The 21868-nt window shown below is 40.2% G+C and overlaps 1 protein-coding gene across 1 annotated transcript in view; it reads right to left on the bottom strand.

Moving 5' to 3' along the window:
* Positions 1-5927: 5927 nt before the first annotated feature.
* LOC127576271 (von Willebrand factor D and EGF domain-containing protein-like) overlaps positions 5928-21868 on the bottom strand; it is a 199871-nt gene continuing 183930 nt past the window's right edge. The window contains exons 24-31 of the mRNA XM_052026761.1: positions 20364-20459; positions 18773-18868; positions 18112-18207; positions 13763-13858; positions 13325-13420; positions 12698-12793; positions 10293-10390; positions 5928-6101 (exon numbers count right to left, since the gene is read on the bottom strand). Of these exons, the coding sequence (XP_051882721.1) occupies positions 6081-6101; positions 10293-10390; positions 12698-12793; positions 13325-13420; positions 13763-13858; positions 18112-18207; positions 18773-18868; positions 20364-20459 (695 nt within the window). The 3' untranslated portion in view covers positions 5928-6080. The remainder of the gene's footprint in view (positions 6102-10292; positions 10391-12697; positions 12794-13324; positions 13421-13762; positions 13859-18111; positions 18208-18772; positions 18869-20363; positions 20460-21868) is intronic.

Below are 21868 nucleotides of genomic sequence, written 5' to 3'. Positions count from 1 at the left end.
AAATGTGGCAAATATTCAGGGGATATTTGTGTGGAGTTCTGCATAGGCATGTTCCAATGAGACAGGGGAGTCAAGAGAGGATACAGGAATCATGGTGTACAAAGGCTATGATAAATCTAGTCAAAAAGAAAAGAAAAGCTTACAAAAGGTACAGAGAGCTAGATAATGTTAGAGATCTGGAAGAGTAAAAGGCTAACAGGAAGGAGCTTAAGAAGGAAATTAGGAGAGCCAGAAGGGGACATGAGAAAGCCTTGGCAGGCAGGATTAAGGAAAACCCCAAGGCATTCTACAAGTATGTGAAGAGCAAGAGGATAAGATGCGAAAGAATGGGACCTATCAAGTGCACCAGTGGGAAGGTGTGTATGGATCTGGAAGAAATGGCGGAGGTACCTAATGAATACTTTACGTCAGTATTCACTACGGAAAAGATCTGGGTGATTGTAGTGAGGACTTGCAGCAAGCTGAAAAGCTTGAGCATGTGGATATTAGGAAAGACAAGGTGTTAGAACTTTTGGAAAGATTCAAGTTGGATAAGTCACCGGGACCGGATGAGATGTACCCTAGGCTACGGTGGGAGTTGAGGGAGGAGATTGTGAAGCCTCTGGCAATGAGCTTTGCGTCATCAATGGGGACAGGAGAGGTTCCGGAGGATTGAAGGGTTGCGGATGTTGTTCCCTTATTCAAGAAAGGGAGTAGAGATAGCCCAGGAAATTATAGACCAGTGAGTCTTACTTCAGTGGTTGGTAAACTGATAGAGAAGATCCTGAGAGCCTGGATTTATGAACATTTGGAGAGGTATAGTATGATTAGAAATAGTCAGTATGGCTTTGTCAAGGGCAGGTCCTGCCTTACGAGCCTGATTGAATTTTTTGAGGAGGTGACTAAACACATCGATGAAGGGAGAGTAGTAGATGTAGTGTGCATTGATTTCAACAAGGCATTTGATAAGGTACTCCATACTCCAAAGTAAAGAGGCATGGGATCCAAGGGGACATTGCTTTGTGGATCCAGAACTGGCTGGCCCACAGAAGGTAAAGAGTGGTTGTTGAAGGGTCGTATTCTGCATGGAGGTTGGTGACCAGTGGTGTACCTCAGGGATCTGTCCTGGGTCCCTTACTCTTTGTGATTTTTATAAACGACCTGGATGAAGAAGTGGAGGGGTGGGTTAGTAAGTTTGCGGGTGACACAAAGGTTGGATGTGTAGTGGATAGTATAGAGGGCTGTCAGAGGTTACAGCGGGACATGGATAGGATGCAAAGTTGGGCTGAGAAATGGCAGAAACAGTTCAACCCAGATAAGTGTGAAGTGGTTCATTTTGATAGGTCAAATATGATGGCAGAGTATAGTATTAATTGCAGTGTGGAGGATCAGAGGGATCTTGAGGTCTGAGTCCATAGGACGCTCAAAGTGGCTGCACAGGTTGACTCTGTGGTTAAGAAGGCATATGGTCTATTGTCCTTCACCAATCGGGGAATCGAATTTAGGAGCTGAGAGGTATCGTTGCAGCTATATAGGATCCCACTTGGAGTACTGCGCTCAGTTCTAGTCGCCTCACTACAGGAAGGATGTGGAGGCCATAGAGACAGTGCAGAGGAGATTTACTAGGATGCTGCCTGGATTGCAGGTCATGCCTTATGAAAGCAGGTTGAGGGAACTCGGCCTTTTCTCCTTGGAGCGACGGAGGATGAAGCGGGGACCTGATAGAGGCGTATAAGATGATGAGAGGCATTGATCGGCTAGATAGTCAGAGGCTTTTCCCCAGGGCTGAAATGGTTGCCACAAGAGGACATAGGTTTAAGGTGCTGGGGAGTAGATATAGAGGAGATGTCAGGGGTAAGTTTTTTATTCAGAGAGTGGTGAGTGCGTGGAATGGGCTGCCGGCAATGGTGGTGGAGGCGGAAATGATAGGGTCTTTTAAGAAACTTTTGGATAGGTACATGGAGCTGAGAAAAATAGAGGGCTATAGGTAAGCCTAGTAACTTCTGAGGTAGGGACATGCTCAGCACAGCTTTGTGGGCCGAAGGGCCTGAATTGTGCTGTAGGTTTTCTATGTTCTATTTTCTCACACTTGAACTCTCTTCGATATCTGAATTTAAAGGTAAAGTGGAATATAGTAATGTGATGTTGCCCTGTGTGCTGAGCAAGCTAACATCAGTTTGTTTTCACGTCCACTCAGATTTTCCTTAGCCCATTCATCACTAACTCCAATGCAAACCATTAAAATTGTGAAGTCAGTATTATGGAAAATTTGGACTCAGCTCTTTGTGTCTGTTTTTCTTGTTGAACAGAGAATTCTGCTATAGTTCAGTAAGCACAAGCCAGCATCCAATGCAATAATTTGAGTACATAGGCTCTATTTTCAGCACAGCTCAGCTTTTATCCTCACCTCTTCCTCACAGTAATTGCAGCATGTATAGGCTGTCAGAAAGTAGCATTCTTTACTTCAGAAATACAATTTACATTGCACTTGTTTAACAAATCAATTAATTTCTAACTAAATTTCTAGCATATTGATATTGGAATAATTAGGAATTGAAGGCTGCTGCCCTGATAAACCGTGAACTTTACCCTGCATTCTGGAAAACAAATCGCTGCACTTAGCAGTTCTGTCTTCAAGGACACGATATATCTGCTTGTCATTCATGTCCATTTTTCTCCTCAAATTGTAATTGGGAGAGTATTGAAGTGGTTATTGCTGCTGGAACAGAACACCACATTGTGGTGGAAATGGATTTGCTGCTGTCCTTTAACAAGCTCCTGAGTGAACAGGGTATTTCCAATTATACAGAGCTAAATTGTCGGTTAGCACAGGCAATGATGAGTAATAGGCTATTGTCATCTCCTGGAGCCTTGCTTGATTGCCTTGGAGGAATACCTGTCAATTTGACCAAATTTTTTTTGAAAGCAGCAAATGAATCAAAGAATATTTTAAGTTGTTTCTTAAAACATTTTATTAAATTATATGTATGGTATAATTCAATATGGCACTGTCTATATACATCACAACTTAAAATTAGTTTTCACAAATGAATTAAAAATATTACAAATATGATTTTAAACATTATGATATGGTAATACTCAATTTCTTGTTTTTATATACATAAATTGTACAAAAACATTTTCATAAAACTAATATTTTCATTAAACCAATAAGTTAGTCCATTACAAAAGAGTGGAAAATGTGGAAAAAAATATCCATGTATCGTTTTAGTCCCCATAGTTGCTGTTGAATACTGATGAAGAAACCATAAAATCTACAAGATTGTCCAATTTTCTGCACTGAGCTGAATACTAGGATGCAATGACAGCTTGTTTCCAATTCTCTTTGTGTAACAAACTATATAGACAACCTCAATACAAAGCCTAAATAATAATAGCCTGTTTTCTATTGAGGGAAACTTCAGCATAGCAATGCTGTCAACTTTACCTACTGTACTAATAACAAATGAAAAATAAAATCATACTTCGTATTACTGTATAAGGTGGTGGTAATATTCCTTTAATTCAGTGCCTCCGATCTGTGGCAGTGACAGAGTTGTAGGCACCCAATCTTTATGTTTGTGTTGAATAGTCAAAGAATTATCTTTTCTAGAAACAAAATTAGAACGTTAAATCTGGAATTGAACTTTGTGCAGCAAAACGAAAATCAAAAAACTGCATATGTTGTGAATCTGAAATAAAAACAGAAAATGCTGGAAACACTCAGTAGGTCAGGCAGCATCTGTGGAAAGAGAAATAGAGGTCATGTTTCAGAATGAAGACTCTGAAAGAGAGAACTGTGAAAGAGAGAAAACAAGTTAGTTTTACATTACAGAGAGGAGGTGGGGTGGATGGAGAGGACACAGGGATGGCATGTGGCCATGGGTTCCATGGTAATAAGCTGCTCATGAAACAATCTGCTTGAATGCTTAATGAGAGAGTGAACACAAACAAAGGAACATGAAAAAGCTGGGAAATGCAGATCAGAGCTGTGCGAAATGCCCAGCAGCTCATGTAATGCTGGTAGATATAAATATATCTCATAGGTGGATAACCCACAATAGAACAGGATGGTTCTGATACAAGGAGAGAAGGCAAGTTATCTGAAATAGTTGAATTTAACATTAAGTCTGGAAGGCTTCAGCATGCCCCAGTGGTAGATGAGGTTCTGCTCTTCAAGTTTACATTAGGCTGTGTTATAAAAATACAGCAGGCCACAGACAGATAGATCAAAGTGGGAATGGGATGAAGAATCAAAATAATCCCACTTCCACTCTAATGTCTCTCTGTCACCTCTTACACTGTTATTATTAGGCCCAATGTAAACTTTTACATGTTCCTTTTTTGTGTGTCCTCTCCAACTTCCCTCATTAACAGGTCAACCAGATGGTTTCATCTATTGCTCATCAGATTGGCCTCACCATATCAGGGATATTTCCTTTGTCCCATCCATCCTTCCCCCACCCTCTTTGCAACATAAAACTAACTTGATTTTCTCTGTTTCCTAGTTTTAACAAAGGGTCTTCAACCAGAGAAGTTAATTCTGTTTCTTTTTCCACAGATGCTGCCCAACCTGCATAATGTTTCCAATATTTTCTTTGTGATGTAAGTGATGAGTATCTAGGGTTATAATATACCAAATCCTAGTGACATAAACAGGACATTTCATATGACTTAATAACAGCCATATTGAAATCTAAAAGCTGCTTGGCATAAATTCTCCACTATGAGAATGTGATTAAATGAAATTATTCACTCAACCTAAATTAGTTACTGTTTTCATATAATTGCACACTACTCTATATGACACTGCCCATAATCTTTGAATATTAATTCAGATTAAAGATCCATAGAATATTACTATATAGGAGTTTATTTAGCTTACTATGACTATGCTGGTTCTTTGGAAAACTTACTCAATTGATCCCACTCCAGTGATTTTCCTGTTCCTTTTCTACTAGATGTGCATCTATGAAATAGTTTTGACATTTTAAAAGAGGCAGAATTCTGAAAGTGGTGTTTGTTTGGTTTATAATACACTACTGTGTTTACATTTGTTAGAAATAGATTTTAACCTGACAGAAATATTCAGCCTTACTCACATCTCAAAAAGATTTCAAAGCTCCAGTGGGCATTTCTTCATCCTCACTTGCCAAACATAATTGCTTTCTGCAAGGAATGAACTGCAATCAGTGAGGATGAGGACTCGTTTTTCATAAACATTTTTTGCTCACATTAAACTGAAGGATGTCAGTAGTAGGGAAAGGAACATTTTCCACTGTAGCAATGGCTTCAGAGCTGAGCACTTCTGAACCAACTAAGACAAGGGAAAGATGCAGAGGTATGCAAGAATATGTTAATCTTACTCCCACCACTCTTATTAATTCAGACTGAAATTCCATTTTCTCCTGTTAGTCATCTATTTGTTTTTTTATCTATGATTGTCAATTGTTGCCAAATTGTACAGAATTTTGTGAAGAGAATTAACATCTATTAAATTTTAAGTTAGCAGTACATGCAAGGAGAATGACAAAAGAAGGACATGTACTGCAATATTAATTGCTTTTTATTTGAATAAACATCAGCAAGGGATCTAAAGTGTTAGTAACATTGCAATAAAAGCAGAGAACAGCATGATGTTACACGACCTAAATATAATGCAGGTCAATGGTCATGTGCTGTGAGATTCAGCTTGCAAACACTGGAGTGTGAAATTTAACTGTCTTAGTTGAGAGCATAGGCCCCATGAGAAAACAAGAATCTATGTCCATGAGGTAGTCAGACTACAGGCGAATACTGGGACCAGAAATGTACAGTCTACCATCCTGTAACATGACTGCAAAATTATATTTAATTGATTACATATAAATTATACCATAACTTACAACAATATCTTCACTTCCTGCAATTAACATTTCAGTTATGTGGCAATATAACTTTTTGTGGAAATTTAAAACCACTTCTTTAAGGTGCATGGATGTGAAAGTACACACACCATGATATCTTCCTCACATAGTTTCACCGTGCAGCTCTATGAATGTGTGATCCACCGCTGTAACTGCTCACAGGTCAGAATAACCAGATGCAACATTTCCAGCATATCACTCATGTCCAACAGGAAGCTACAATGGGTAGAAAATACAGTGGTACAAACCAAATTAGTGTTTGCATTATTATAATAATGTTAGAGATTACATGTTAGTTGGCATGGTAACAACTCTTGAGAAAGAGCTCAATGTTCTTAAAAGCGACTCAATTTTAATAACCGGCATGGTAAAAGTCCAAACTCTAAAATCAAATGGGGAGCTAAATAGGCAGGGTGCAGGTAGAGTGGTTCTCTCATCATATTGGTATTGATTTAACTTATTTTATGCCTATTATTTGGCGTAGCAGGACCCCGAGTTCAATTCCCATCGTTGTCTGTAAGGAGTCTGTACGTTCTCCCCGTGTCTGTGTGGGTTTCCTCCGGGTGCTCCGGTTTCCTCCCACGTTCCAAAGACGTACGGGTTAGGAAGTTGTGGGCACACTACGTTGGCGCCGGAAGCGTTGTGACACTTGCGGGCTACCCCCAGAACACTCTGTGCAAAAGATGTATTTCACTGTGTGTTTCTATGTACATGTGACTAATAAAGATATCTTAAATAGGCAGGGTGCAAGTAGAGTGGTTCTCTAATCATTTTGGTATTGGTTTAACTTATTTTATGCCTATTATTTGGGCATAGCAGGACACCGTACCCTCAGATGTTTCTCACAGGGCTGAAGGGAAACCAAGGGATAGCATATGTTATTTTGTAACATTTTGAAGACTGGATTAAACAACATGCTTAGTTATAAAAATCCACAAGGAGTAATTTACACTTTCTTTTGTAATCGTGAATTTTTTGAAATCTTTATTTTATGCCTGATTGACTTAATCTGGATTGGCTGATTATCAGCTTTGGTGCTGATTCACACAGCCTTGCAGGGGAATGGACTGAGTCTACATTAACTTTGCTGCTATTCCATTGACACAAATGAGTATGGAAGAGGCGGAAGTTAGAGTGTAATGTGTTTTCAGAGACATGAATTTTTGAGCTAGAAAGTGATTGCCTATCTCTAAACATATGCCTGGAAAATTGCATACAAGTGGAATTAACCAGGAGTAGGATCATTTTGTAATAAGATCTGGGTGACACTGCACCCATTGGAAAACTGGACAGCGCAAATCCACGTTAGCATGTATGACATTTTTCTGCAGTCTTATGTGTACCTAATGATGTCAGTATTCACAAATGCAAATTTCAGTCCTTGCTAACAAAAACTGGAAGTTTTACGTGTAACCTACAACCATTGTTACTCAGTTACAGTAGAATGAGGTGCTGTTGTGTTGCTTTTTCCATTATTTAAATGGATACTCTGGTAACATCAGGAAACCTAACTATGCAACGTAATAACTAAATTCAGGCTGTTGTGACGCTTTCCACAGTCTGTAATTCACACTCTAGTACCTGGACTGCTTTCTTGGTAGAGATCGAGATCACACTAACCCTCACTTTCCTCTCCAAAGGAGCTTTCCAAATTAATTTGCTGCTGACCATAGTATCAGAGAAATCAGCAAGGCATGTTTTGCAGAGAAAAGCTTTCATCCAAAACTCTGATAATCTGCTATCCGATTGTTCAGAAATTCTAATGGCTTGGCCTTTGGCTCACTGGTGATGTTTCCTCTGCCCCCTTTAAGCTCACTGGGCACCCGTACTTTTTGCAGAAAAAGACAACTGTGTGTTAGTGCTAAAGGCAGTGTCGGTTTAGAGCATCATATGAGGGTTAAAACCAATTTCCAGGTAGTAGTTTTAAATACATGCTTTGTCTTATCTGCTGTGATGGACAAAATAGCCATCATATCTTAGCTACTTGTGGATAAAGGTTCGCTGATACTAGTTTGTAGGTAGCAACATTGCCAAGCCCTGCTTGAGTCCATGCTGCCCACTATTTGAAAACAGCAACATTACACACATTAGCTTGGAAATTGCTCTGTGCTTTCTCTTTAGGATTATAACATTGTTGTGGGTCACCTTTAAGCTGTTTGTGAAGGTTGCAATAAGAGCAACAACTTCTATTGTGAAATTCATTGTCAATTTTCCCTGTGTAACCATATGTTTGAAACTGACCTTTCTTACAATTATTACAATATAACACAGGAGGTGCGGTCTTTCCACTCAGCTCTTAAAAGGTCATATCATTATACAGCAGTAAGTTAGATCAAAAATCTGATATCAAACATCCTTTTTCAGAATGGAAAAATTAACGTGTTCCAGGTCACAATCTGTGCTACTTAAAATTAAGGTGTTTTCTCTCTTCCTGCCATTGTGACAAATAGTCTTCAGGCTGAAATGTTAACTCTGTCTCTTCTTACACAGATGCTGCCTGACCTACTGACTGCTCCCAGTATTTTCTACTTTTATACCACAATACAAGCAACACTTACAGCTATTGGGCACTGTTTCCACTGAACAAATGGACATTACAATATTGGGAGGGACATGTGTGTCTGCTTCAAGAGTTCACATAGACTGGGCAGCCTGGTCTACCAAGGTGCAACAGGAATTAAGTTCATTACACATTGGTGACACAGAGACCCTCTGTACTATAGCTGAACACTCCCGATATATATTTTTAGAACTCCCCTAAAGACATGAATGCCTTTTTTGAGCCCTGGCATTTTGGGGAAGCCTGCCGTACAGTGAGATAACCATGCCTACTCTACCTGCTCCTGTGAACTGAAGAAAATGTAGTGGAAGTATGCTCTCCCTGAATGTGGAACATATGGAACATGAGAGATTGTACTTTAGGCTGTAAGAGGTCAGAAACCTCTGTGAGGTCAAAGCATTTTTCTAACCCCTGTTCCCTAAGAATACCGTTCTGTGAGTAATATCAGTTGAGGGAGATTTTCCCATGAAAAATTTTTAAGCGGGACAAAATATCCTGCTGAAAGATGAAGGGACAAATTTTCAAACAGGTGCCAAAAGCATGTATAAAACTGCTTGATGCTGGGTTAAGCAACTTTTCGACTGCACAGCACTGTAATATTTTGGAGCTGCAAATGAACTTCTTGCCAAGTGCATTAAGTTGAATAGGTCACACTTTATTTACTATACTCCTGACACCTCACTGCTGGTAGTACAGTGATAGATATAGCTCTGCTGTGATCCTTTTTAATAAAACAACTATTAGCATTACAATATTCAAAGAAAGAAAATGTATTTCTTAATTACAGTGATAAAATCTAGGATATAACAGAATCAAAAGCAGCATTCATAATTTCTTCAGAACTTTAAAAAATATGCATTGTAATCAGGATTTAAACTCTCGATAATGCACAGCCTTTGCCTGACAATTAGATTGGTGGGAACTTCTTTAACAGGCTATCCTTATTTACAGAATAAGTTATCTCCTTGAGCTTGAATTTTTCTCGGTAGATTCAGAAAAACAAAACAAATTTTGCTTCTCTTATCACTAAAGTCAGTAGACCGTGCCAGGAAATGATTCCAGGATGTCTGCAACCCTCCTGTACCCACCTAATTGGTCACTCTACACTTTATGCCAGTGGCTCTACTTCATTGGGAGTTTGAGGAGATTTGGTATATCACCAAACACTCTTACAAATTTCTACAGGAGAGCATTCTGACTGGTTGTATCACAGTCTGATATGGAAGCTCCAATGCACAAGATCGCAAGAGGCTGCAGAGGGTTTAGACTCAGCCAGCTCCATCACAGGCACAACCCTCCCCACCATCGAGGACATCTTCAAGAGGTGGTGCCTCAAGAAGGCGGCATCCATCATTAAGGACCCTCACCACCCGGGAGATGCCCTCTTCTCGTTACTACTGTCGGGGTGGAGAAACAGGAGCCTGAAGACCCACACTCAGTCGTTCAGGAACAGCTTCTTCCCCTCTACCATCAGATTTCTGAATGGTCCATGAACCCATGAACGCTACCTTGTTATTCTTTTTTTTGCTCTATTTATTCATTTTTGTAATTTATAATAATTTTATATCTTTACACTGTACTGCTGTTGCAAAACAACAAATTTCACATCATATAAGTCAGTGATAGTAAATCTGATTCTGATAAACTTAGCCCATGAATGTGTGTAACATGGAACACAGGCTAAAGGTATCAAATATTTGAAAAGTTACAGAAGAATAAATGGGACTATTAAAAATTAAATCAAGATGCCTTTGCATTTAGGAGACCTCAAATATCATGACAGATCAAAGTGGCAGAGATTCCATTCCAAACATCGTTATATCTTTAATTATGATTTCCAGCTTTACCTTTTTTGCACAGGCTAATCCCATGTATCCTCTCCTGCAGGCACACACATTTGGCCTGATGCACTTACTTCCAAACAAACATTTCTGCTCACAGATAGCTGGAAACATAATCAGGAACAAATATAAGTCAAGGTTCCAGTTAGGGGTTGATTATTTACATAGTAAGATCACAAATCATGGAAGAACACTTTCAAGAAAGAGTTCGAATACAAGTGGACCATTCTCACCAAAACTTATTTATGGGGTGCAATTTCAAAATTAGATATTAATTGTTGTCTGATCTGGTTGGATCTTCATGTTTAATCTATTGGTGTTTAAACTTGATCTGGTTTCTTTTGGTTTAATTGGTGCCTCAATCTTCAACCTTGACTCGATTAACAGTCATGATAGGAAATTTTTTGTCGAGTCACATGTTCCATTGTATCAATTACATTGTTGGTAATATCATGCTTATTACTGCTTCCTCTACATGTGATAATGTGAATCCATAGTGGAGTTTGAATTTCCAAAGCGACTTGCACCCTACAAACTCTTTCGAGCTGATATTGTATATGTGCTGGAAGAATGAGTTTCAATGTGCAAATTAACTGTGAACAAGATCACAACTGAGCCTAATCCAAAACATGTACGTACTGCAATTATCATGGTCTAAAGGTCATGAGAGAGAATGTTGACTGAATTCCCCTCTCATGCCAAGGTGCTTTAGATAATCGTGTTTCTACAACAGGAAACCCAGGAACGCTGATTCACAATGGCTTCAAACCTGCTAATATTACTCATAATGAGTGATTGTCAACTCACCAACTGTGGTGGGGATGGAGAAAATGTTTCCACATTTAGGCTAGAACAGACCTAAAGGCCATTAATATAAGATAGTCTCCAAGAAATCCAAGAGGGAATTCAGAAGAAACTTCTTTAGCCAAAGAGTAGTGAGAATGTGAAGCTTGCTACTGCGTGGAGTTGTTGAAGTAAATAGTTAAGACGCATTTTAGGGGAGCATGAGGAGAAAAAAAAACAGGAGGTTGCACTGATAGACTTATTTGAGAAAAGTCTGGTGAAGGCTTGAGTGGAGCATTCATTTCGGCATGGATTGGTAGGCTTATCCAACTTTCCCTTATCATCTATGGTATTCATCTTAGTTACTTCTTGTGATATTGAGTTCTACATTATAAGAACTCACCAGGGAAAGATGCTCCTGAATTCACTCTTAGATTTATTAATATTTATGGCCCTTATTCCTGCTCTCTTCCACAACTGGAAACACTCTCTCTACGCTTTTCATAACCTTAAAGACCTCTATCAGGCCATGCCATCAGTCTTACCTAGAAAGAAGAGACCTAGCCCTTTTAATGGTTGCTGATAGTTATAATCTCACCGTTCTGGTTTCATTCCAATAAATCTCTTTTGCACCTTTTCCAGGGCCTTGATTAATTTAATAAAATGAAGACTTGGACTATTGACATCACTTGAAGCATGGTTTAACCAAGGTTCTGTACAAGTTCTGTATAACACCGCTGCTTTTCAACTCTATCATCTACAACCCCATCAACACTGTGATCTGCAAATATTTAAATTGTATGTCTGATTTCTTAGTCCAAATCCTTTATCCGAATGGGGAAATAACAATGGTCCAAGTGGAGCATCAGTTCCCACTATTTGTCAATCTGAGGAACTATTTTTCACCCCCACTTTCAGTTCTGCTATGCTAGCTTGTGGGCTCCCTATTTCTTCCCATTAATATATTCCATCACATTCAGGATAGAGGGCCTCTGCAGGAAAAACATGACTTCTGCGGTTGGTGATATATGCAACAGTGGGACTGCTTCTACCATTTCTACCATTGTAGATATGAAGATTTTAAAAATAAAAACAAGACTTTGATAGTGAATGGGAAAAGACCATTCCCACTGATTGCAAGGCAATTAAAAAGGAGATTATTGGATTAAAGTGCTCACTTGGATCCTGTGAAAGTTATAAGAGATGCCTCACTACAATGTTCTTGAAAGAATGCAGTTCCCCCCACCTCCTGGAACAATTAAATAAATATGAAAATAGGAAATATATGTCACCAAAGAGAGAGAACGGCATTGCTTGGACAAATAGTTCATAGAGATAGAATAGGGCACCTTCCTTCTGTGTTGTAAACATAAATGTTCCTGTGATTCTACTGGATGGATTCCAGTTTACAAAACTACAAAGACTGATGAGTTTAGGTAGCCTCCAACTGCATTATGTGCAGGGAAGCACAAAGGTCAGGCAGGCAGTTTTATAGAGGCTAAAGATCAATTTTTCACATCACAAAGGTATTAAAGTCCTTAAGTTAAAGGGCTAGTGCATGAAAAATGGCCAGCAATAGTGATACAAAATGTAATTACATTGATTGTGGACTAGCATCAGCTACTTACGGATCTGACACAGCATTCCTTCCCAGCCTGCCTGACAGTGACAGGAACTCGGTCCCACACATTCTCCATCATTCTGGCATTTTTGCAGACAAATCGCTGTGTACACAAGTAATAATTGAAAATCTATTCAATGCAGATTAAAAATATAAACTCTGTGTGGATCGGGTAGTATCAAATGAAATCAAAAGTTGAAGTAAAAAATTGCTTGCAAGGATTATTGAGAAGCTGGGCTTTGTTCCATTAAAGCTCAGAAAATAAATCAGTGACAAGAAAAGCTCTTCAGGGTTATAATAAATTACACAGCACATTGTTTGGTGAGAATTTAGTCAAAAGCAAACAAATTAAAAATCACAAAAGGAATTAAATAGAAAATTATACATAGGATTTGGAATAAATCAGCACAAAGCTTTTGCCGAACTGGGACTTATTAACTATTTTAAATGGCAAAGGATAAAGCATATTAAATGTTTGGCAGAGTGAACCATTAGGTCAGAAAACATTAAATAGCTCATGCAGAAAGAGACATGGGCATTTTGTTTGGGCTTAATGTCTTGTTCCTGTGGTCAGTTGAATTTTACAGCTAAACCTCTGTTATTTATGGTCCTATTCATTGCAGTGTGTACTTACGTTGATTACATCGTTTCCCTTTCCACCCTGATGGACAGTCACAAATATCAGGGCTCACACACTTGCCTCCATTCATACACATTGGCTCACAGACACCTGCAGCAAGGAGAAAATGGATAAATCAAATGTTAAAAGACCATTAGCTTTGCATCACAAATCTGGTATTTTTGCTCCTCACACTTTCCCATGCAACTGGATGTTTACCTGTTAAACTGGCATTTTTGAAAATAATTTGAAACTGTAAACATAAGGATGATCTAGCCAGTGTCAAAAAGAGACAGGTAAGTAACTCCATGCATGCAGTTTTGATTAGCACTTTGTTTGGGTGATCTTTGTTTTTGTTCCAAGATAGGTGGTACTTTCATAGTAAAACTTAAATTACCTCATATGTAAACTGATTGGATGAAATATTTGGCAGAAAACACAAGTAGAACTCACTCTGCTGACACCTTCTCCCTGTGTAGCCTTCAGGACAGGAGCACAAATTGTTTCTCATACACTGGCCACCATTCTTACAGGGGGGATTGCAAACAGCTGCAAAGGAATAGACTGGTTTTTACTTTATGCATAGGTACTTCCATTCAAATTCTTTCTTTACTATATTCAGTTCTGACAAAGCCATGTCTGATAAGTCATTATTTATGTATCTTGTAATAAAGATACAATAAACTTTTGATTTGCTTTATTGCACAGATGGATGGATTAGTTCTGTGGTTCAGAACAGGGCTAACATTGTTCAAGTGTTTCAAGGTTTCGATTCTAATTCCAAGTTTGGATGCTTGAGGTGTTCACTGGGCTGGTTTTGCAATTCTGAATAACTGTTGTGGAATGAAACAAGGTTAATTTTTACCAAGTTTTCATGTGTTTCCTTATTACTGAACTTTAAGTAGCTATTTTAAACAAATTTATCCTACTTTCTGGAAAGATGAAATTTCTAATATTAATAAGATAACATTTATACTAATTGCTTCTTGATTTATCTGTATTTTAATTCCCACTGTTGTCAGCATTTTTGACAATGCTGTACTGGATTAGTTTCTGAAACTTGCTGATACAAGGATAAGACACAAACCAGGAAAAGACACAATAGAGAAGATAAACTTATTCACATTTTAAAGAATTTTTTTATACATTTCACAAAATGGAAAGCATTTTAAGAAGCAGAACCAGGATCTAAACCAGGACTTCCCACTCTCACGTGTGCAAACTGACTGGAAACTTGGGACAAAGTTTGAAGAATGGTTCACAAGAGATGTTTTTATAGAACATAGAACATAGAAAACCTACAGCACAATTCAGGCCCTTCGGCCCACAAAGCTGTGCCGAACATGTCCTTACCTTAGAAATTACTAGGCTTATCTATAGCCCTCTATTTTTCTAAGCCCCATGTACCTATCCAAAAGTCTCTTAAAAGACCCTATCGTATCCGCCTCCACCACCGTTGCCGGCAGCCCATTCCACGCACTCACCACTTACCCCTGACATCTCCTCTATACCTATTCCCCAGCACCTTAAACCTGTGTCCTCTTGTGGCAACCATTTCAGCTCTGGGAAAAAGCCTCTGACTATCCACACGATCAATGCCTCTCATCACCTTATACAACTCTCAGGTCGCCCCTCATCCTCCCTCGCTCCAAGGAGAAAAGGCCAAGTTCACTCAACCTGTTTTCATAAGGCATGCTCCGCATTCCAGGCAGCATCCTTGTAAATCTCCTCTGCACCCTCTCTATGGCTTCCACATCCTTCCTGCAGTGAGGCGACCAGAACTGAGCACAGTACTCCAAGTGAGGTCTGACCAGGGTCCTATACAGCTGCAACATTACCTCTCGGCTCCTAAATTCAATTTCCCGATTGATGAAGGACAATACACCGTATGCCTTCTTAACCACAGAGTCAACCTGTGCAGCTGCTTTGAGCGTCCTATGGACTCGGACCCCAAGATCCCTCTGATCCTCCACACTGCCAAGAGTCCTACCATTAATACTATACTCTGCCATCATATTTGACCTACCAAAATGAACCACTTCACACTTATCTGGGTTGAACTGCATCTGCCACTTCTCAGCTCAGTTTTGCATCCTATCTATGTCCCTCTGACTGCCCTCCACACTATCCAAAACACCTCCAACTTTTGTGTCGTCAGCAAACTTACTAACCCATCCCTTCACTTCCTCATCCATGTCGTTTATAAAAATCACAAAGAGTAAGGGTCCCAGAATAGAACCCTGAGGTACACCACTGGTCACCGACCTCCATGCAGAATACTACCCTTCAACAACCACTCTTTGCCTTCTGTGGGCCAGCCAGTTCTGGATCCACAAAGCAATGTCCCCTTGGATCCCATACCTCCTTACTTTCTCAATAAGCCTTGCATGGGGTACCTTATCAAATGCCTTGCTGAAATCCATATACACTACATCTACTGCTCTTCCTTCATCAATGTGTTTAGTCACCTCCTCAAAAAATTCAATCAGGCTCATAAGGCAGGACCTGCTCTTGACAAAGGCATGCTGACTATTCCTAATCATATTATACCTCTCCAAATGTTTATAAATCCTGCCTCTCAGGATCTTCTCCATCAGCTTACCAACCACTGAAGTAAGACTCACTGGTCTATAATTTCCTGGGCTATCTCTACTCCCTATCTTGAATAAGGGAACAACATCCGCAACCCTTCAATCCTCCGGAACCTCTCCTGTCCCCATTGATGACGCAAAGATCATCACCAGAGGCTCCACAATCTCCTCCCTTAACTCCCACCGTAGCCTAGGGTACATCTCATCTGGCCCCGGCAACTTATCCAACTTGATGCTTTCCAAAAGCTCCAGCACATCCTCTTTCTTAATATCTACATGCTCAACCTTTTCAGTCTGCTGCAATCCATCATTACAATCACCAAGATCTTTTTCCATAGTGAATACTGATGTAAAGTATTCATTAAGCACCTCTGCTGTTTCTTCCGGATCCATACACACTTTCCTACTGTTACACTTGATAGGTCTTATTCTATCACGTATTATCCTCTTACTCTTCACATACTTGTAGAATGCCTTGGGGTTTTCCTTACTCCTGCCCACCAAGGCCTTCTCATGTCCCCTTCTGGCTCTCCTAATTTCCTTCTTAAGCTCCTTCCTGTTAGCCTTTTACTCTTCCAGATCTCTAACATTACCTAGCTCTCTGTACCTTTTGTAAGCTTTTCTTTTCTTTTTGACTAGATTTATTATAGCCTTCGTACATCACGGTTCCCGTATCCTATCGTAACTTCCCTGTCTCATTGGAACACGCCTATGCAGAACTCCACACAAATATCCCCTGAATATTTGCCACATTTCTTCTGTACTCTTCCCTGAGAACATCTGTTCCCAATTTAAGCTTCCAATTTCATGCCTGCGAGCACCATAATTCCCCTTACTCCAATTAAATGCCTTTCTAATCTGTCTGTTCCTATCACTCTCCAATGCTATTGTAAAGGAGCTAGAATTATGATCACTATCTCTAAAATGTTCTCCCACTGAGAGATCTGACACCTGACCAGGTTCATTTCCCAATACCAAACCGAGCACAGTCTCTCCTCTTGTAGGCTTATCTACATATTGTGTCAAGAAACCTTCCCGAACACACTTAACAAACTCCACCCCATCTAAACCCCTTGCTGTATGGAGATGCCAATCGATATTTGGGAAATTAAAATCTCCCATCACAACCACTCTGTTATTATCACACCTTTCCAGGATCTGTTTCCCTATCTGCTCCTCGATATCCCTGTTACTATTGAGCGACCTATAAAAAACACCCAGTAAAGTTATTGACCCCTTCCTGTTCCTAACCTCCACCCACAGAGACTCTGTAGAGAATCCCTTCATGATGTCCACCTTTTCTGCAGCTGTAACACTATCTCTGATCAACAGTGCCACGCCCTCACCTCTTTTGCCTCCCTCCCTGTCCTTTCTGAAACATCTAAGATCCAGCACTTGAAGTAACCATTCCAGTCCCTGAGCTGTCCAAGTCTCTGTAATGGCCACCACATTATAGCTCCAAGTATTGATACAAGTTCTAAGCTCATTGCCTTGTTCACAATACTCCTTGCATTAAAATAGACACACCTCAAACCGACAGTCTGAGTGTTCCTTTCCTATACCTGCCTATCCTCCCTCTTGGACTGTCTACAAGCTTTCTCTATTTGAGAGCCAACCACTTCTTCCCCAGTCTCTTCCGTTCGGTTCCCACTCCCCAACAATTCTAGTTTAAACTCCCCCCAGTAGCCTGAGCAAATCTCCCCGCCAGGATATTGGTCCCCCGGGATTCAAGTGCAACCTGTCCTTCTTGTAAAGGTCATACCTGCCCCAAAGAGGCCCCAATGATCCAGAAATCTGAATCACTATCCCATTCAATCCCTCAGCCACGCATTTATCCTCCACTTCATTCTATTCCTACACTCACTGTCGCGTGGCACAGGCAGTAATCCTGAAATTACTACCTCTGTGGTCCTGCTTCTCAACTTCCTTCCTAACTCCCTGTCATCTTTTTTCAGGACCTCATCCCTTTTCCTACCTGTGTCATTGGTTTTGTTCCATTTAGGACTGACATAATCTTCTAACATTTATGCTAGTATTAAAAATAACATCCAAGAATGTGATTTCTGATCTCCATCATGTTGTTGAAAGAAAAGACCACTTCTGTGCAACTGTTGAATAGATCATTTGGAACAACCCTGTCATTCCAGATTGCACCTAAATAATAAGTAATAATGTATTAACCATTAAATAATTAACAGGAAGGGAGCTTACCATTCTGACACTGAAGTCCATAAAAACCACGAGGACAGATACAGACATTCTGTCGAATACAGATGCCACCATTGAGACACACAGGGGTGCAAACAGCTGCACAAAATGAGAAAGACAGTTAATTGGTGCACCATTTAAGAGTTAAGAGAATATACACCATATCTTTAGAACAGGAGAATATGTTGGTTAACTAAACATGAGACAGAGAACTGCAGATGCTGAAATCCAAAACAAAAACAGTGCTGGAGGCACTCAGTAGCACAGGCAGCATCACTGGGGAGAGAAACAAGGCCCTTCATTAAAATGGAGGAAGACAGAACATAAGTGTGTTTTAACTTGCAGGGAGGGGAGGCAATAGAGAGAATAAGGTGCAGACCAAAGTTTTCGAGGTAACAATCTGTGATAGGGTGCAGACTAACAAATTGAAATGCAAAGGTACAAACACATCTGTAAGGACAGAGAGAGAGAGAGAGAGAGAGAGAGAGAGAGAGAGAGAGAGATGTAATGTGCCTTGAAAGGAGAAGAGCTGCTGTCAGCTTTCTCCACAGATGTTGCCGTATTTTTCTTTGGACAATTCATGTTAACAACACTAACTGATGTTCAGCTAAAGACAGAAATGCACATCTTCAGTTAAAAACATTCAAGGTTTCAATCTATTTACCTGTTTCACATGAGGGTCCTGTCCACCCAGCTTTACATTTGCACACATCAGGGGAAGTGCACTTTCCACCATTTTGACAATGTCTATTGCAAACCACTAAAAATAGAAAGTAGTGTCAGTTTCAACTGTATGCATTGCATCCATTGACAGGAAGAAGATGGAGGGTTTCATGGTTTCACCAGAGTAAGCTTCCAACATCTCAGAATGAAGGAAGAGGAAATATATTTCATCATATACTTTAATAGATAAAAATAGAAAGGGACCACTAAATTAGAAGTAAAAGGCACAAAGGCCACTGAGTCTGACACTTCTACAGTGACTGAGGAAGTTGTCACTCAATCACCTCAGATTTTGCCCCAACCAAAATCTTTGTATATTTTAAAACCCTCATTTAAATCAAACAGGTTATGTAATATTTTTCTAGCCTTCAACCCCTTTGCTTCACTATTATTGATCCAGTTCCCTTTTACGGCATCAAATGTATCATTTTTGTCTGGTGGTTGATCCTACAGAACTCTGCAATGGGACATAAAGATTGTCTTGCCTAGAAATTGGAGTTCACCCTTTCTTGGTGCTCTCAGTAGATACTGTGCAGCACTATCATCCAAAGTGATGATCTATTAAAACATCGAGAAACTGACAGAAACCCCAATAAAAAACTTTTAGAGTGGTTTTCAAACTGAAACATGTGCAGGACCTTTACCAACACATATGCAGCCACCTGCAGAGTTTGCATCATTGTTGCACTGACAGCTGTGAAGTGAATCATAAAGATCACTCTCCATGGCAGCCAGAGTATGGCAGCATAAAAATAGTGGGTGCAGAGGGAGACATGGCACTCTCCTGTGCCTCTAGATATACCCTGCTAGACAAACAGGCCTAATCCACCTCAATGCCATCAGTGGCTCCAAGCCTCTGTGGGTTTTGGGCTAATCAAGGGGCCCATTATCACAGTATCTTGCACTGAGCTGCATAATGTGGAGATGCTGCAATCTTTGTCAATGATTTTGGTGCAGCACAGAATATTGAGCCTGGAAGTTGCTTCCTGCTAAAAATCAATGTCCTAATAAGCTCTCTGCTGATTGTGGGGTTGATGCCTTGCTGTACTATAAGTGGAAAAGAAAGGAGTAGGTTGTACCTTTAATTGCCACTTCTGTTAGTAAATACTGAAATGGTTGTTGTGTATCAGGTGATGTCATTAGATGTGTATCTGAGTCTGGGCAAACATCACACATGCTATAGTAAATCATGCCAAAATGGTTGCTAATGGACCTGAAAATGAACGCAAGCTCAATCATGCACAAAATGGGTTTTATATGCAAATTGAGCATAAAACATAGAAAAATGAGTCCATTTTCTAGATAACTAATCTTGCTGGTGGAATCAAGTTTCATTCAAATGGCCAATATTACTTCATCCTGCAGTGGTTCTCAGTCATTTGATCAATCAAAGTGGAGTTGGACAGCTGATTATATCCTGATTTGAGGGAGAGAGGGCATGATTTTAACCTAAATAAAGCCCACCTGACGTAAAATGTTCCTGAGAAATATTCTGATGTTCAGAACAATACCAAACCAAATAACGCACTCACTTGTTTCACATCTTGGCCCCACAAATCCGTAATGGCAAGAGCAGGTATTTCTGGTTATACACGATCCACCATGCTCACAAGCTGGAATGCAGAGGGCTGCACATGAAAGTATAAATAAGATAAGATCTTTATTAGTCACATGTACATCGAAACACACAGTGAAATACATCTTTTGCGTAGTGATTTTGGGGTGCAGCCTGCAAGTGTCGCCACGCTTCCGGCGCCAACATTGCGTGCCCATAACTTCCTAACCTGTACGTCTTTGGAATGTGGGAGGAAACCGGAGCACCCAGAGGAAACCCACACAGACACGGGGAGAACGTACAAACTCCTTACAGACAGTGGCCGGATTTGAACCCGGGTCGCTGGCGCTGTAAAGCATTGTGCTAACCACTATGCTACCGTTTAATTAATACTACCGTTTAATAGTACTAATACCGTTAAATTAATACTATGCAGAATCTTTGACCCGTATTAAACACCTCTGATTTCAGCAGAGCTTAATCTCCCAGCTTGAATGTTGGTGAGTAACCTCTTCTGGCAGCGATTCAGGCTCTGCTGAGAATATTTGCCGCACCCAGATTGGTGCGGAGTGGGGAGATATCTCAGGCGGAGTGAGAGCCCAGAATGCAGAGGGTCCCTGACTTAAGTTGGGACTCAAGAGGGGTCACAGAAGAGTTTTAATGTGGTGTCTGGGATATGTCAGAGGGAATTTGAGAGGGGCACAATGGTGCAAGAGGTTCTCACAGCTCCAGTGACTTGGGTTCAATCCTAACCTCTGGTGCCGTCTGTGTGGAGTTGACATGTTCTCCCATGGCAGTGTGGGTTTCACCCGGGAGGACCAAACATTATGCATCATCAGTGCACATGGCATGGAGTTTGCCAGAAGCCCAGCCTGCTGGACTCAGTCAATGTTTGGTAAGGTCATCAGCAAACATTAGCAATATGGCCTTCAAACCCCTGTGAGCCACAGGCAGACAACTTGGCTGCCCCAAATCTTTGTGTCGTGCTTGATACAGACATTACCAATAGTTTGTAATTGATGAAAATAAAAAAAACTGTATAGATACTGGAGATATGAAATAAAAACAGAGGATGCTGGGAACACTCAGCAGGCCAGGCAGCATTTGTGGGCAGAGAAACAGAGTTAATGTTCAGGTCAAGGATTTCCCATCAAAATATTCAATTATTAATCATTTCCCTTCAGTGCTGATTGTAATGTAATACCTACATTCTTAAGTGGTGAAAGGGGAGAATTGACTACAGTACAACCACCATAAATTAAACCAGAAAACAAATCACACAGGAGGCTCAACAATCCATCTGACTCAGTAGTTCTGCACTGGTGGTCAAGCTTCTGAGTGCTGTACAACCAGTCCAAGTCAGCAGCACGTTGAGGTGTTTAGGATTAGTGCACTGCTAAATGAACTGCAAAAGCACCAGTAATGGTAAAGTAATGAACACATTAGCAAGTAAAACAGCCTCAGTTTCATTATTTCCATCTG

This window comes from Pristis pectinata, chromosome 1 (assembly GCF_009764475.1).
Source record: "Pristis pectinata isolate sPriPec2 chromosome 1, sPriPec2.1.pri, whole genome shotgun sequence".
Lineage (NCBI taxonomy): Eukaryota > Metazoa > Chordata > Chondrichthyes > Rhinopristiformes > Pristidae > Pristis > Pristis pectinata.
This window is presented reverse-complemented; position numbering and strand designations above follow the sequence as displayed.